Raw genomic sequence first — 13,263 nt, forward strand, 5'->3', positions numbered from 1 at the left:
TAAGCTTGTGCGAGGATAGGAACGTGTTACCATCAGACATGTAAGCTTGTGCGAGGATAGGAACGTGTTACCATCAGACATGTAAGCTTGTGCGAGGATAGGAACGTGTTACCATCAGACATGTAAGCTTGTGCGAGGATAGGAACGTGTTACCATCAGACATGTAACCTTGTGCGAGGATAGGAGCGTGTTACTATCAGCCATGTAACCTTGTGCGAGGATAGGAGCGTGTTACTATCAGACATGTAACCTTGTGCGAGGATAGGAGCGTGTTACTATCAGACATGTAAGCTTGTGCGAGGATAGGAACGTGTTACTATCAGACATGTAACCTTGTGCGAGGATAGGAGCGTGTTACTATCAGACATGTAAGCTTGTGCGAGGATAGGAGCGTGTTACTATCAGACATGTAAGCTTGTGCGAGGATAGGAACGTGTTACCATCAGACATGTAACCTTGTGCGAGAATAGGAACGTGTTACTATCAGACATGTAATCTTGTGCGAGGATAGGAACGTGTTACCATCAGACATGTAAGCTTGTGCGAGGATAGGAGCGTGTTACTATCAGACATGTAACCTTGTGCGAGGATAGGAACGTGTTACTATCAGACATGTAACCTTGTGCGAGGATAGGAGCGTGTTACTATCAGACATGTAACCTTGTGCGAGGATAGGAACGTGTTACCATCAGACATGTAAGCTTGTGCGAGGATAGGAGCGTGTTACCATCAGACATGTAAGCTTGTGCGAGGATAGGAGCGTGTTACTATCAGACATGTAACCTTGTGCGAGGATAGGAGCGTGTTACCATCAGACATGTAACCTTGTGCGAGGATAGGAGCGTGTTACTATCAGACATGTAACCTTGTGCGAGGATAGGAGCGTGTTACCATCAGACATGTAACCTTGTGCGAGGATAGGAGCGTGTTACTATCAGACATGTAATCTTGTGCGAGGATAGGAGCGTGTTACTATCAGACATGTAACCTTGTGCGAGGATAGGAGCGTGTTACCATCAGACATGTAACCTTGTGCGAGGATAGGAGCGTGTTACCATCAGACATGTAAGCTTGTGCGAGGATAGGAACGTGTTACCATCAGACATGTAAGCTTGTGCGAGGATAGGAGCGTGTTACCATCAGACATGTAAGCTTGTGCGAGGATAGGAACGTGTTACTATCAGACATGTAAGCTTGTGCGAGGATAGGAGCGTGTTACCATCAGACATGTAAGCTTGTGCGAGGATAGGAGCGTGTTACTATCAGACATGTAACCTTGTGCGAGGATAGGAACGTGTTACTATCAGACATGTAACCTTGTGCGAGGATAGGAGCGTGTTACTATCAGACATGTAACCTTGTGCGAGGATAGGAGCGTGTTACCATCAGACATGTAACCTTGTGCGAGGATAGGAACGTGTTACTATCAGACATGTAACCTTGTGCGAGGATAGGAGCGTGTTACTATCAGACATGTAATCTTGTGCGAGGATAGGAGCGTGTTACTATCAGACATGTAATCTTGTGCGAGGGTAGGAGCGTGTTACTATCAGACATGTAACCTTGTGCGAGGATAGGAGCGTGTTACTATCAGACATGTAACCTTGTGCGAGGATAGGAGCGTGTTACCATCAGACATGTAACCTTGTGCGAGGATAGGAGCGTGTTACTATCAGACATGTAAGCTTGTGCGAGGATAGGAACGTGTTACCATCAGACATGTAACCTTGTGCGAGGATAGGAACGTGTTACTATCAGACATGTAACCTTGTGCGAGGATAGGAGCGTGTTACCATCAGACATGTAACCTTGTGCGAGGATAGGAACATGACACCTGTACACCAGTGGGTGCCCCGCAGGCAGTGACACCTGTACACCAGTGGGTGCACCGCAGATAGTGACACCTGTACACCAGTGGGTGCCCCGCAGATAGTGACACCTGTACACCAGTGGGTGCCCCGCAGATAGTGACACCTGTACACCAGTGGGTGCCCCGCAGATAGTGACACCTGTACACCAGTGGGTGCCCCGCAGATAGTGACTCCTGTACACCAGTGGGTGCCCCGCAGGCAGTGACACCTGTACACCAGTGGGTGCCCCGCAGGCAGTGACACCTGTACACCAGTGGGTGCCCCGCAGGCAGTGACACCTGTACACCAGTGGGTGCCCCGCAGGCAGTGACACCTGTACACCAGTGGGTGCCCCGCAGATAGTGACACCTGTACACCAGTGGGTGCCCCGCAGGCAGTGACACCTGTACACCAGTGGGTGCCCCGCAGGCAGTGACACCTGTACACCAGTGGGTGCCCCGCAGGCAGTGACACCTGTACACCAGTGGGTGCCCCGCAGGCAGTGACACACGTACACAGGAAAGGCTTGTGTCTAATGTGCCTGTTTTGTCTCCGCTCTGGCTGTGTAGGAGTACTGAAGGATTACCTCAGAGAGCTTCCTTCCCCGCTGATCACAAAGCATCTGTACGAGGCTGTGCTACAGGCCATGGCTGAGAAACCTCTTAGAATGTCCGGGAATGGCTGTGATAATGACCTGCGGGACTCTGAGGACACCGTGGAGCTTCTCAGCTGCCTGCCCCATGTGGAGAGGGTGAGACCTGCTACTAGCGACAGAGGGGTGACGGGGAACACAGCTGCTGAAGTCTTATGGCTGTGCCTCTAGCATGTGCAGCAGTTGTGTGTACTGTGTGTATACTGCCATCAGTCGTGTGTGTATACAATGTGTGATAGGCCGTCTCTTCCTTGTGACAAGCGGTGGAGAAGAAAGGGGTCAGGATTGGGGACTGGTCGGGCCGAGCGTTTGTCGTAGATGTCACGCTCAGTAGAGAATGACCGGATTTGGGTGGGGTCTCATCCCAGCATATGTCACGTCCTTGTTACATCATGTTATCACACTGATAGCTGAAGTGTCTGTCCTTCCCTCAGGCCACCCTGAAGATGCTGCTGGATCACCTGAAGTTAGTTGCTTCCCACCACGAAGTAAACAAGATGACGTGTCAGAACTTGGCCGTCTGCTTTGGTCCAGTCCTGTTGAGTCAGAGGCAGGAGACGTCCAATCACAACAACCGGGTGTTCATTGACTCGGAGGAGCTCGCCAGTGCCTTAGATTTCAAGAAACACATTGAAGTTCTGCATTATCTGCTGCAGTTGTGGCCAGGTGAGTGCTGGCGTCTGCTCTGCGTTCAGTGATTGCCCATCAGACCTGTGCAGAGACTGTGCCATAGAGTGTCAGCTGCTGCCCCGGCCTTATTCTCGCAGGTCCTGTACAAGCACCAGCAGCACTAGGTAAGTGTCCGTACTACGGAAGTCTCCTCCTGCGTAGCCCCATCAGGCCAATCTCACGCCAATAGCCCCGTCAGGCCAATCTCACGCCAATAGCCCCGTCAGGCAATCTCACGCCAATAGCCCCGTCAGGCCAATCTCATCTCACACCAATAGCCCCATCAGGCCAATCTCACGCCAGTAGCCCCATCAGGCCAATCTCATCTCACGCCAATAGCCCCGTCAGGCCAATCTCACGCCAATAGCCGTCAGGCCAATCTCACGCCAATAGCCCCGTCAGGCCAATCTCACGCCAATAGCCCCGTCAGGCCAATCTCACGCCAATAGCCCCGTCAGGCCAATCTCACGCCAATAGCCCCGTCAGGCCAATCTCACGCCAATAGCCCCGTCAGGCCAATCTCACGCCAATAGCCCCGTCAGGTCAATCTCACGCCAGTAGCCCCGTCAGGCCAATCTCACGCCAGTAGCCCCATCAAGCCAATCTCATCTCACGCCAATAGCCCCATCAGGCCAATCTCACGCCAATAGCCCCATCAGGCCAATCTCACGCCAATAGCCCCATCAGGCCAATCTCACGCCAATAGCTCCATCAGGCCAATCTCACGCCAGTAGCCCCGTCAAGCCAATCTCATCTCACTCCAATAGCCCCGTCAGGCCAATCTCACGCCAATAGCCCCGTCAGGCCAATCTCACGAAGTAAACAAGATGACGTGTCAGAACTTGGCCGTCTGCTTTGGTCCAGTCCTGTTGAGTCAGAGGCAGGAGACGTCCAATCACAACAACCGGGTGTTCATTGACTCGGAGGAGCTCGCCAGTGCCTTAGATTTCAAGAAACACATTGAAGTTCTGCATTATCTGCTGCAGTTGTGGCCAGGTGAGTGCTGGCGTCTGCTCTACGTTCAGTGATTGCTCATCAGACCTGTACAGAGACTGTGCCATAGAGTGTCAGCTGCTGCCCCGGCCTTATTCTCGCAGGTCCTGTACAAGCACCAGCAGCACTAGGTACTGCACATCATTCTCTACTCCTTACTATATAAACAAGTGTCCGTACTATGGAAGTCTCCTCCTGCGTAGCCCCGTCAGGCCTACCTCACGCCTGTAGCCCCGTCAGGCCTACCTCACGCCTGTAGCCCCGTCAGGCCAACCTCACGCCTGTAGCCCCGTCAGGCCAACCTCACGCCTGTAGCCCCGTCAGGCCAATCTCATCTCACACCAATAGCCCCGTCAGGCCAATCTCGCGCCAATATCCCCTGTCAGGCCAATCTCACGCCTATAGCCCCGTCAGGCCTACCTCACGCCTGTAGCCCCGTCAGGCCAACCTCACGCCTGTAGCCCCGTCAGGCCAACCTCACGCCTGTAGCCCCGTCAGGCCAACCTCACGCCTGTAGCCCCGTCAGGCCAACCTCACGCCTGTAGCCCCGTCAGGCCAACCTCACGCCTGTAGCCCCGTCAGGCCAACCTCACGCCTGTAGCCGCGCACGCCCGTAGCCCCGGCAGGCCAACCTCACGCCCGTAGCCCCATCAGGCCAACCTCACGCCCCTAGCCCCATCAGGCCAACCTCACGCCCCTAGCCCCATCAGGCCAACCTCACGCCACTAGCCCTGTCAAACCAATCTCACACGCTTTTTGAATATAGATTAGGATTATTGTGAAGTAAGATTTAATCAGGCTGAAAACTAATATGAATGTACGAGTACGGAGGATAAAGCAGTTTGTGCTGTTTGCCTTAGGCAGGCGACACAGTGGAGCTATTTTACAGCCACGGTCCAGGTAACTGTCCACAATTGGCGTGTCATGGTACAGAGAGTGACCTGTAATCTGTGTGCTGTGCTATGATGTATCAAGCCTTAATCTGTGTTATCTGCTATGATGTATCAAGCCTTAATCTGTGTGCTCTGCTATGATGTATCATGCCTTAATCTCTGTGCTCTTCTTTGATGTATCATGCCTTAAACTGTGTGCTCTGCTATGATGGATGATGTCTTAATTAGTGTGTTTTGCTATGATGTAAAAATCATGCTTTAATCAGTGTGCTCTGTTGTGATGGATGATGCCTTAATCTGTGTGCTCTGGAATGGTGTATCATGCCTTAATCTCTGTGCTCTTCATTGATGAGTCATGCCTTAATCTGTGTGCTCTGCTACGATGTATCATGCCTTAATCAGTGTGCTCTGTTATGATGTATCATGCCTTAATCTGTGTGCTCTTCTGTGATGTATCATGCCTTAATCTCTGTGCAATCTGCTATGATGTATCATGCCTTAATCTGTGTGCTCTGCTATGATGTATCATGCCTTAATCTGTGTGCTCTGCTATGATGTATCATGCCTTAATCAGTGTGCTCTGCTATGATGTATCATGCCTTAATCAGTGTGCTCTGTTATGATGTATCATGCCTTAATCAGTGTGCTCTGTTATGATGTATCATGCCTTAATCAGTGTGCTCTTGAATGAAAAGTGGAAGCCTTGAAAAGTGATATATTTCACAGTGATAAAGTACCAGCCAATCCGCTCCTGTCATTTTTCAAACCCAGTTTATAACATGGCAGCTAGGAGCTGATTAGCTGATACTTTATCACTGTGAAATATATCACTTTTCAAAGTTTAGTACATCTCCACGCTCCACCTTAATTTGTCTGCTCTGGTACGATGCATGGTGCTGCCTGAGCGATGTATCTCTCCATCTGCCCGTGCACGGTGCTGCCTGAGGCATCTCTCCATCTGCCCGTGCACGGTGTTGTCTGAGGTATCTCTCCATCTGCCCGTGCACTGTGCTGCCTGAGGTATCTCTCCATCTGCCCGTGCACGGTGCTGCCTGAGGTATCTCTCCATCTGCCCGTGCACGGTGCTGCCTGAGGTATCTCTCCATCTGCCCGTGCACGGTGCTGCCTGAGGTATCTCTCCATCTGCCCGTGCACGGTGCTGCCTGAGGTATCTCTCCATCTGCCCGTGCATGGTGCTGCCTGAGGAGGTATCTCTCTATCTGCCCGTGCATGGTGCTGCCTGAGGTATCTCTCCATCTGCCCGTGCACGGTGCTGCCTGAGGTATCTCTCCATCTGTCCGTGCATGGTGCTGTCTGAGCGATGTATCTCTCCATCTGCCCGTGCACGGTGCTGCCTGAGGTATCTCTCCATCTGCCCGTGCATGGTGCTGCCTGAGGAGGTATCTCTCTATCTGCCCGTGCATGGTGCTGCCTGAGGTATCTCTCCATCTGCCCGTGCACGGTGCTGCCTGAGGTATCTCTCCATCTGCCCGTGCATGGTGCCATGCCATGAATGGTGTGCGCCAGGGCCTAGCTGCATGGTACTGCATGAGGCCTGGACCCCAGATTAGAGTGTTCCTACCCATGGCACCGGCAGGAGATGGCCAGGGCCCTGTCTCCCAGCATTTATGAATGTTACAGGCATTGCTGACAGAAGCTGTTATAGAGGCCGGGAGCAGAGGGGTCCTGCATGCGGGGTGTGTGTGATTGGCGCCATTTTCCTTATTAATCGGACATATTGGAGGGGTAATCGTGATTGTGTGGGGGGGGGGTCCCGCAGCCCCTTGGAGAGTCCCTGTTGCTCAGGGAATAGATGTACTCTGGCAGCAGGGTGTACTGTGTAAGGGGGGGGTCCCGCAGCCCCTCGGAGTGTCCCTGATGTACAGGGTGCTGGGTGAGGGTGATTCGGACAGATGTAACCACAGATAGACCCTGCATTTGGTACGACGCTCTCGCTGTGGGTGTATCTGAGAGAAACGCGGACGATAGTAAGGTGACTTCGCTTCTAAAGCTTGGAAACTAATGACCTTGTTTTATTGTATTACTTTGTAGTAAAGAACGACTCCCCCAGAGAAGCCACCCACAGTAATGGCGGGAAGCAGCCATGCCTGCGCAGGAAAAAGCCGCGGCCGCAGATGCTCATTCTCAACAGCTCAGAAGTGTCCGGAGTGCTGAGGCCCAGAGCTGCCCGTCTGGACAGTCCGTCCAGTAACCGCTATGCCGGAGACTGGAGCAGCTGCCGGGGCGGCCTCTTCATAGGCCCCACAGAGGAGTGTGCGGATGGACTCTCGGAGAACAGCTGCGTCCGGACGGAGGAAGACGCGCTCAGTGCTCTGGTCAGTGTGAGTGCAGGACATGTGTCTGAGGAGGCGGATGTGAATCTCCAGGACCTGCAGGAAAGCATTGACACTTTGCTAGGAAACCTGGAGAGAGAACTCAGCAAGAACAGACTGAACGTCACTTTCTAACCGTGTTCTTCACGTCATTATCTCTTCTCATTAGAAGAATAATTCCCAAGTAACCCCCAGAGGGTCTACGCGTGTACAGCGGCCTGGTGGCCTCGCCCGCACGGCACGGTCTGCCTCCGTTCTTCCTGCCGGTGTGAAGCAGGAAGTGGTTATTTGGTACGTATCCTCTTGGAGGAGGAGAGTGGCTGCCGCCTCAAGTGGTTTGCTTTGTGGTCAGGTCTGACCCGTCCTGACGTGGCTGCTGGTCTGCCAGTGACACTTTGTACTCTTACAGGACTCGGCGTGGCAGCGGTCGCTTACTGGTCTACTGCGGCCTTTCTGATAGTCTTGTGAAACTTCCATAATGGGGAGAAGGAAGGAGGGAGGGGAGGGGAGGGGAGGGGAGGGGAGGGGGGGATCGATCCCAAGTGCCTGGTGTGCAGACAGCGAATTAGGACCTGGAGAGATTTCCTGCATCTTCTCACTATGTGCCCGTGTTACCCGGTCTCCAAGCTACTCATTGTCCTACGCAGAACACGTGCAGCAGTACAGCCTGTATAAGGGAGAATTCCCCTGTGCGCAGCAGGCGGTATGTCTGGCGTTACCGATGTTTGTGAATGTTTCTCTCATTAGGTCACTGTCAGTCCTATGTGTACAGACCCTTTAAAGCATTTGAAACTATTTTAGTATTTCTTCCTAATAATAAGTTACACAAAGTGCTTCATGTCGGCTCTGGCCCTTGGAAGTCACCCCTGGGAGTTGTAGTTCTATCACACCAATAGCCGTATCTGCATTCCCTGACACATGCGATGTGACCGTGTAATAAGTCCGCACCTCATTTCTGCACTTTTGTTGTTCTTTGTTCAGTCTCCAATGCCTAATAAAGCTGTGAAGTAAAAAATAGAAGAGGTACTAAGGAGGAGTGCGGAGAGGAATCCTACAGACATTGTGACCCGGCTGTGAGTGTTAGCCCGAGGAACACAGAGCCTGCAGAGCGCTGTGACTGTAAGTGATAGCCTGCAGAGCGCTGTGACTGTGATAGCCTGCAGAGCGCTATGGCTGTAAGTGATAGCCTGCAGAACGCTGTGACTGTTATAGCATGCAGAACGCTGCGACACTTGCTGTAGCCCGAGAAACGCATAGCCTGCAGAACGCTGTGACTGTTATAGCATGCAGAACGCTGTGACACTTGCTGTAGCCCGAGAAACGCATAGCTGGCAGAACGCTGTGGCTGTAGCCTGCAGAACGCTGTGGCTGTAGCCCGCAGAACGCTGTGACTGTAGGTGATAGCCCGCAGAGCACGGACTGCTGCAAGGATATAATTGTCTCAGACTTAGGGATGAACATGGGGGCTACGCTGGTGACAATCAGTGCAGCGCACCACACTACGGGGTAAATTTACTAAGGTGGGAGTTTTTCAGAACTGGTGATGTTGCCCATATCAACCAATCAGATTCTATCTATTATCACCAGTCCTAAAAACCTCCCACCTTAGTAAATTTACCCCTGCCTGTGTGGAGGGGATGGCGAGGGGGGGGGGGAGTAGGAACAGTGGCGGAGTTATGGCTCATTCATATAGTCGCTGGGATGTGCGCTGTGCATCTTGACGGCAGTGCTTGTAGCGCTAGTGCAGGTTAGTTCACCGCCATAGTGGCAGAAGGCGCTACTCTTCATGTATGCGCAGCCTATAACATCCCCGGGACCTGCGCTGCACTCGCAAGAATACGAGGAGCAGAGAGCGTCCGCCTTTACTATACACGGAGTGCAGAGGTCAGACCACAGCCAACTGTCACTCCTCTATAATATGCAATGCTATAGTACATATACCCCAGTAATATCGTCATCTGTCCAGGTACCAGCATATTGATAGAATATATATATATATATCTATACAGAGAGAATCACTCTAAGTATATATTGACAACATAATTCAAGTGGCTATTTAATAAGTATATATGTATCTAGAAGTCTCTAAGTATCTTCATTTTGTATAATTATGTCATATTGTGAATATTTGGACGTTGCGATGCCGTTCCGCTGACACGTTGGAGTTTGCAGTGAATCCTCATGCGGAATACAAGTACTGACCTGGGAGATTCCCAGTATCTCTGATTCATGTGACCCGGGGGCCACCCTCGGCGGTCAGATAAGGTCCGTGTCCTCACTCCATACAGTGATCCAGCCATAATACGGCCGCGCTATACAGGTACACCCTAAGACAGAGATACGGGTCCAGGCTGAACATGGCTATTGGCATCTGTTATTTATAAGGTACCAGCGGGCCCGTCTGCTCTGACAGTACTGGTTACTGCAGGGCTCTGCGCCAGCTGTAACGCTTACTGAATGGGAAGTCCTCTGGGTTTGCAGTGTACGGGGGGATAAGTTACGTAAGGTTTGTATTACACCTCCAAGGTCTATTTTTGTATGTAACTAAATACAATATTTTTATAAAGCAGCCGCTGCCATTTTATAACAAAACAATTGAAGTATTTTGGAAATGTAACATATCTGTATTATTGCCGTACTTACAGCGCGTTGCAAACTCCCACTCTCCGGTAACAATGTTACACAACCCAACGTGAACCCGTTTGTGCCTCTGACGTGTACAAAACTTCTGCTATTATTAAATGCTTTAAAAATGTATTTTCTACATTGTAATTTATATATAAATATATATGATGTTTTTTTTCTTGTACTCGACAACTGTTACAGCACTATCTGGTAAACTGTTCATATTAAACATCTGATACTTTCTTCTGCCTCGGATTTCATTGCTCGATGCTCCTAATTGTGCAGAGGACGTGCGGTGAGTGTTCTTTACACTGCAGGACCCCCCGTCCCTATCCCAGCGCTAGTTACATTCCCTCTTCCCTGCTATGTACTACATACACAACCACTGGGAGAAGTTTAGTCAGATTCCAATTTACCAAAGGTATTTGGACCTTGGAAGGAAACTGATGGCAACATACAAACTCAACACATATAGTTCTCTATCCCAATGCCTCTGCGCCTTGCTCTGGATATAATTAGTTTTCTCTATAATTGCCGAATATAAATGATTTCATTTAGATTTTAGGGACAACTAAACACAGCAACTAAATATTTTCATATATGAAGGTAAAATGCAATGGGCCAGTGTTAAAGTAGCGGTCTACCCATGTTATATGTTATGCTGCCTGCCTCGGAGAAGTGGCGGAACATGGCGGAATTAGTTGCGTGTAAGCACACTGGTTATTGTTATATATTATTATTACACAGTGGTTTTATTTGCCTCTTCCTATATATTATATTCCTGCACAGGGTAATGGCGCGGGGTGAGCCTCATTCCGGCGCTCAGCCCGTTACATCACCGTGGAAGGTTATTTAGGAATTCAGCTCATCTGCTGCAGGCACGTGGCTATTACCACGGTTACCGACTAACGAAACCGCCGTAGGCCCAGGGCGTCTGTAGTCTGTGTCAGTAACACAGCGCTGTGTAATATCCCACGGTAACCGGAACACATCACTGATCACACAGAACAGAAACTTACACTCTGACATCACACATTGTACACCGCAACAGCCTCACGTTTATTCCAAGCGCAAATTACAGACATCCACGTCATAGAGATATATATATATATATCTAATAATCAGCTTTTCACAGTCACTTCTTCGCTTTTCAGCCCAAGTCCCGTGAGAGTTGCGTCCTGAAATACCGCGTACGCTGCATATTCCTGGTTTGTCTCCTCGGTCAGCTGTTCTTTTGATTTCACCGGCGGCACGAGTTCCTTTTAACCCAAAACAACAGTGTTACATAAATGCTCATAAACAGCGACTTACCGTCTGCTAAATGGGACTTACCGGGCGTGAGAACAAACATCTCTGAGTGGGCAAAGTGTTTAGACGGCAGGGTGACAGCAGCACGGTGCATATTAATTTGTAATTAATGGGCCAATAGTCCTGGATAAAACAAGTGCGCACCTTCCCGTAACGTCCCAAAAAAGGCGTGTAATGTCGCAGGATTCGTTCTGAGGGGCTTCTTTTGTACACAATGCAGACATGGTCTTTCTAAGAATAAGGCAATCTACAAAGCATGGGGGTGTTTAATGTCCAAAATATGGGTGTGTGGGATTAGGCTCTTGCTTTTGTTCTGCTTTGAATTATGTAGATATGCTGCGTGGCTACATGTAATCTGGTGCACACACATCTGCACCAGTGCACAGTGGTATTATAAGGTGCTGAGGATCTAGGAATCAGTCTGGAGAATCCGCTGCGTCAGTAGGAACCCGGCCCGGCTGCGTGGCTACATGTAATCTGGTGCACACAGTGGTATTATAAGGTGCTGAGGATCTAGGAATCAGTCTGGAGAATCCGCTGCGTCAGTAGGAACCCGGCCTGGCAGTGTCCGGGCTGTACGACTTGTGGTCTAATTCAGACCTGATCGTAGCTGTCCTAAATTTAGTTCCACCCCCTCCCGCCTCTACCTGTCAATCAGACCGAGGCGATCGCTGGGCTACAACAGCCGTCAGCTGTCTGGCATACGCTGGTGCGCTGCACACTTCTGACCTGATCGCTGCGATGAACGTCAGGCTGCCATCATATTTCATCTCCTGCAATTACTCTAAACAATCAGTGCAAATGAAGTTAATGATGGAAAGGAGAAAACACTTTCATCCATTACCACAAAGAGAATCCGCGTCTCTATGTTCTGTACCTAGGACTCTGGCGGAGATTAATCACCGACAACCGTAGTGACATCAGCAGAACCGATAACGGGATCATTACTAACACCTGGGCTTCTTACATAATGACCCTCCGGACATTGGCGGGGAGCCCTATTACCGCCAGTACAGTACAGGCGTGTGACTCCGGGGCCCCTGTATATAATGTACCGCCCTATTACTGCCAGCACAGTACAGGCGCGTGACTCCGGGGCCCCTGTATATAATGTACCGCCCTATTACCACCAGCACAGTACAGGCGTGTAACTCCGGGGCCCCTGTATATAATGTACCGCCCTATTACCACCAGCACAGTACAGGCGCGTGACTCCGGGGACCCTGTATATAATGTACCGCCCTATTACCGCCAGCACAGTACAGGCGCGTGACTCCGGGGACCCTGTATATAATGTACCGCCCTATTACCGCCAGTACAGTACAGGCGCGTGACTCCGGGGACCCTGTATATAATGTACCGCCAGCACAGTACAGGCGCGTGACTCCGGGGACCCTGTATATAATGTACCGCCAGCACAGTACAGGCGCGTGACTCCGGGGACCCTGTATATAATGTACCGCCCTATTACCGCCAGCACAGTACAGGCGCGTGACTCCGGGGACCCTGTATATAATGTACCGCCCTATTACCGCCAGCACAGTACAGGCGCGTGACTCCGGGGACCCTGTATATAATGTACCGCCCTATTACCGCCAGTACAGTACAGGCGCGTGACTCCGGGGACCCTGTATATAATGTACCGCCAGCACAGTACAGGCGCGTGACTCCGGGGACCCTGTATATAATGTACCGCCCTATTACCGCCAGCACAGTACAGGCGCGTGACTCCGGGGACCCTGTATATAATGTACCGCCCTATTACCGCCAGCACAGTACAGGCGTGTGACTCCGGGGCCCCTGTATATAATGTACCGCCCTATTACCGCCAGCACAGTACAGGCGCGTGACTCCGGGGACCCTGTATATAATGTACCGCCCTATTACCGCCAGTACAGTACAGGCGCGTGACTCCGGGGACCCTGTATATAATGTACCGC

The 13,263-nt window shown here is 50.9% G+C and overlaps 2 protein-coding genes across 4 annotated transcripts in view; one reads left to right on the forward strand and one right to left on the reverse strand.

The window, feature by feature from the left end:
* The window catches only part of SYDE2 (synapse defective Rho GTPase homolog 2), a 211,187-nt gene extending 203,294 nt beyond the window's left edge, over nucleotides 1–7,893 (forward strand). The window contains exons 7-9 of the mRNA XM_063939297.1: nucleotides 2,420–2,601; nucleotides 2,937–3,168; nucleotides 7,110–7,893. Coding sequence (XP_063795367.1) covers nucleotides 2,420–2,601; nucleotides 2,937–3,168; nucleotides 7,110–7,525 — 830 coding nt within the window. The 3' untranslated portion in view covers nucleotides 7,526–7,893. The remainder of the gene's footprint in view (nucleotides 1–2,419; nucleotides 2,602–2,936; nucleotides 3,169–7,109) is intronic.
* Nucleotides 7,894–11,048: 3,155 nt separating this feature from the next.
* DNAI3 (dynein axonemal intermediate chain 3) overlaps nucleotides 11,049–13,263 on the reverse strand; it is a 400,488-nt gene continuing 398,273 nt past the window's right edge. For all 3 annotated transcript variants that reach the window (XM_063938944.1, XM_063938942.1, XM_063938943.1), the window contains one exon: nucleotides 11,049–11,274. In XM_063938944.1, the coding sequence (XP_063795014.1) occupies nucleotides 11,137–11,274 (138 nt within the window). In that variant the 3' untranslated portion in view covers nucleotides 11,049–11,136. The remainder of the gene's footprint in view (nucleotides 11,275–13,263) is intronic.

Source organism: Pseudophryne corroboree, chromosome 9 (assembly GCF_028390025.1).
Source record: "Pseudophryne corroboree isolate aPseCor3 chromosome 9, aPseCor3.hap2, whole genome shotgun sequence".
Lineage (NCBI taxonomy): Eukaryota > Metazoa > Chordata > Amphibia > Anura > Myobatrachidae > Pseudophryne > Pseudophryne corroboree.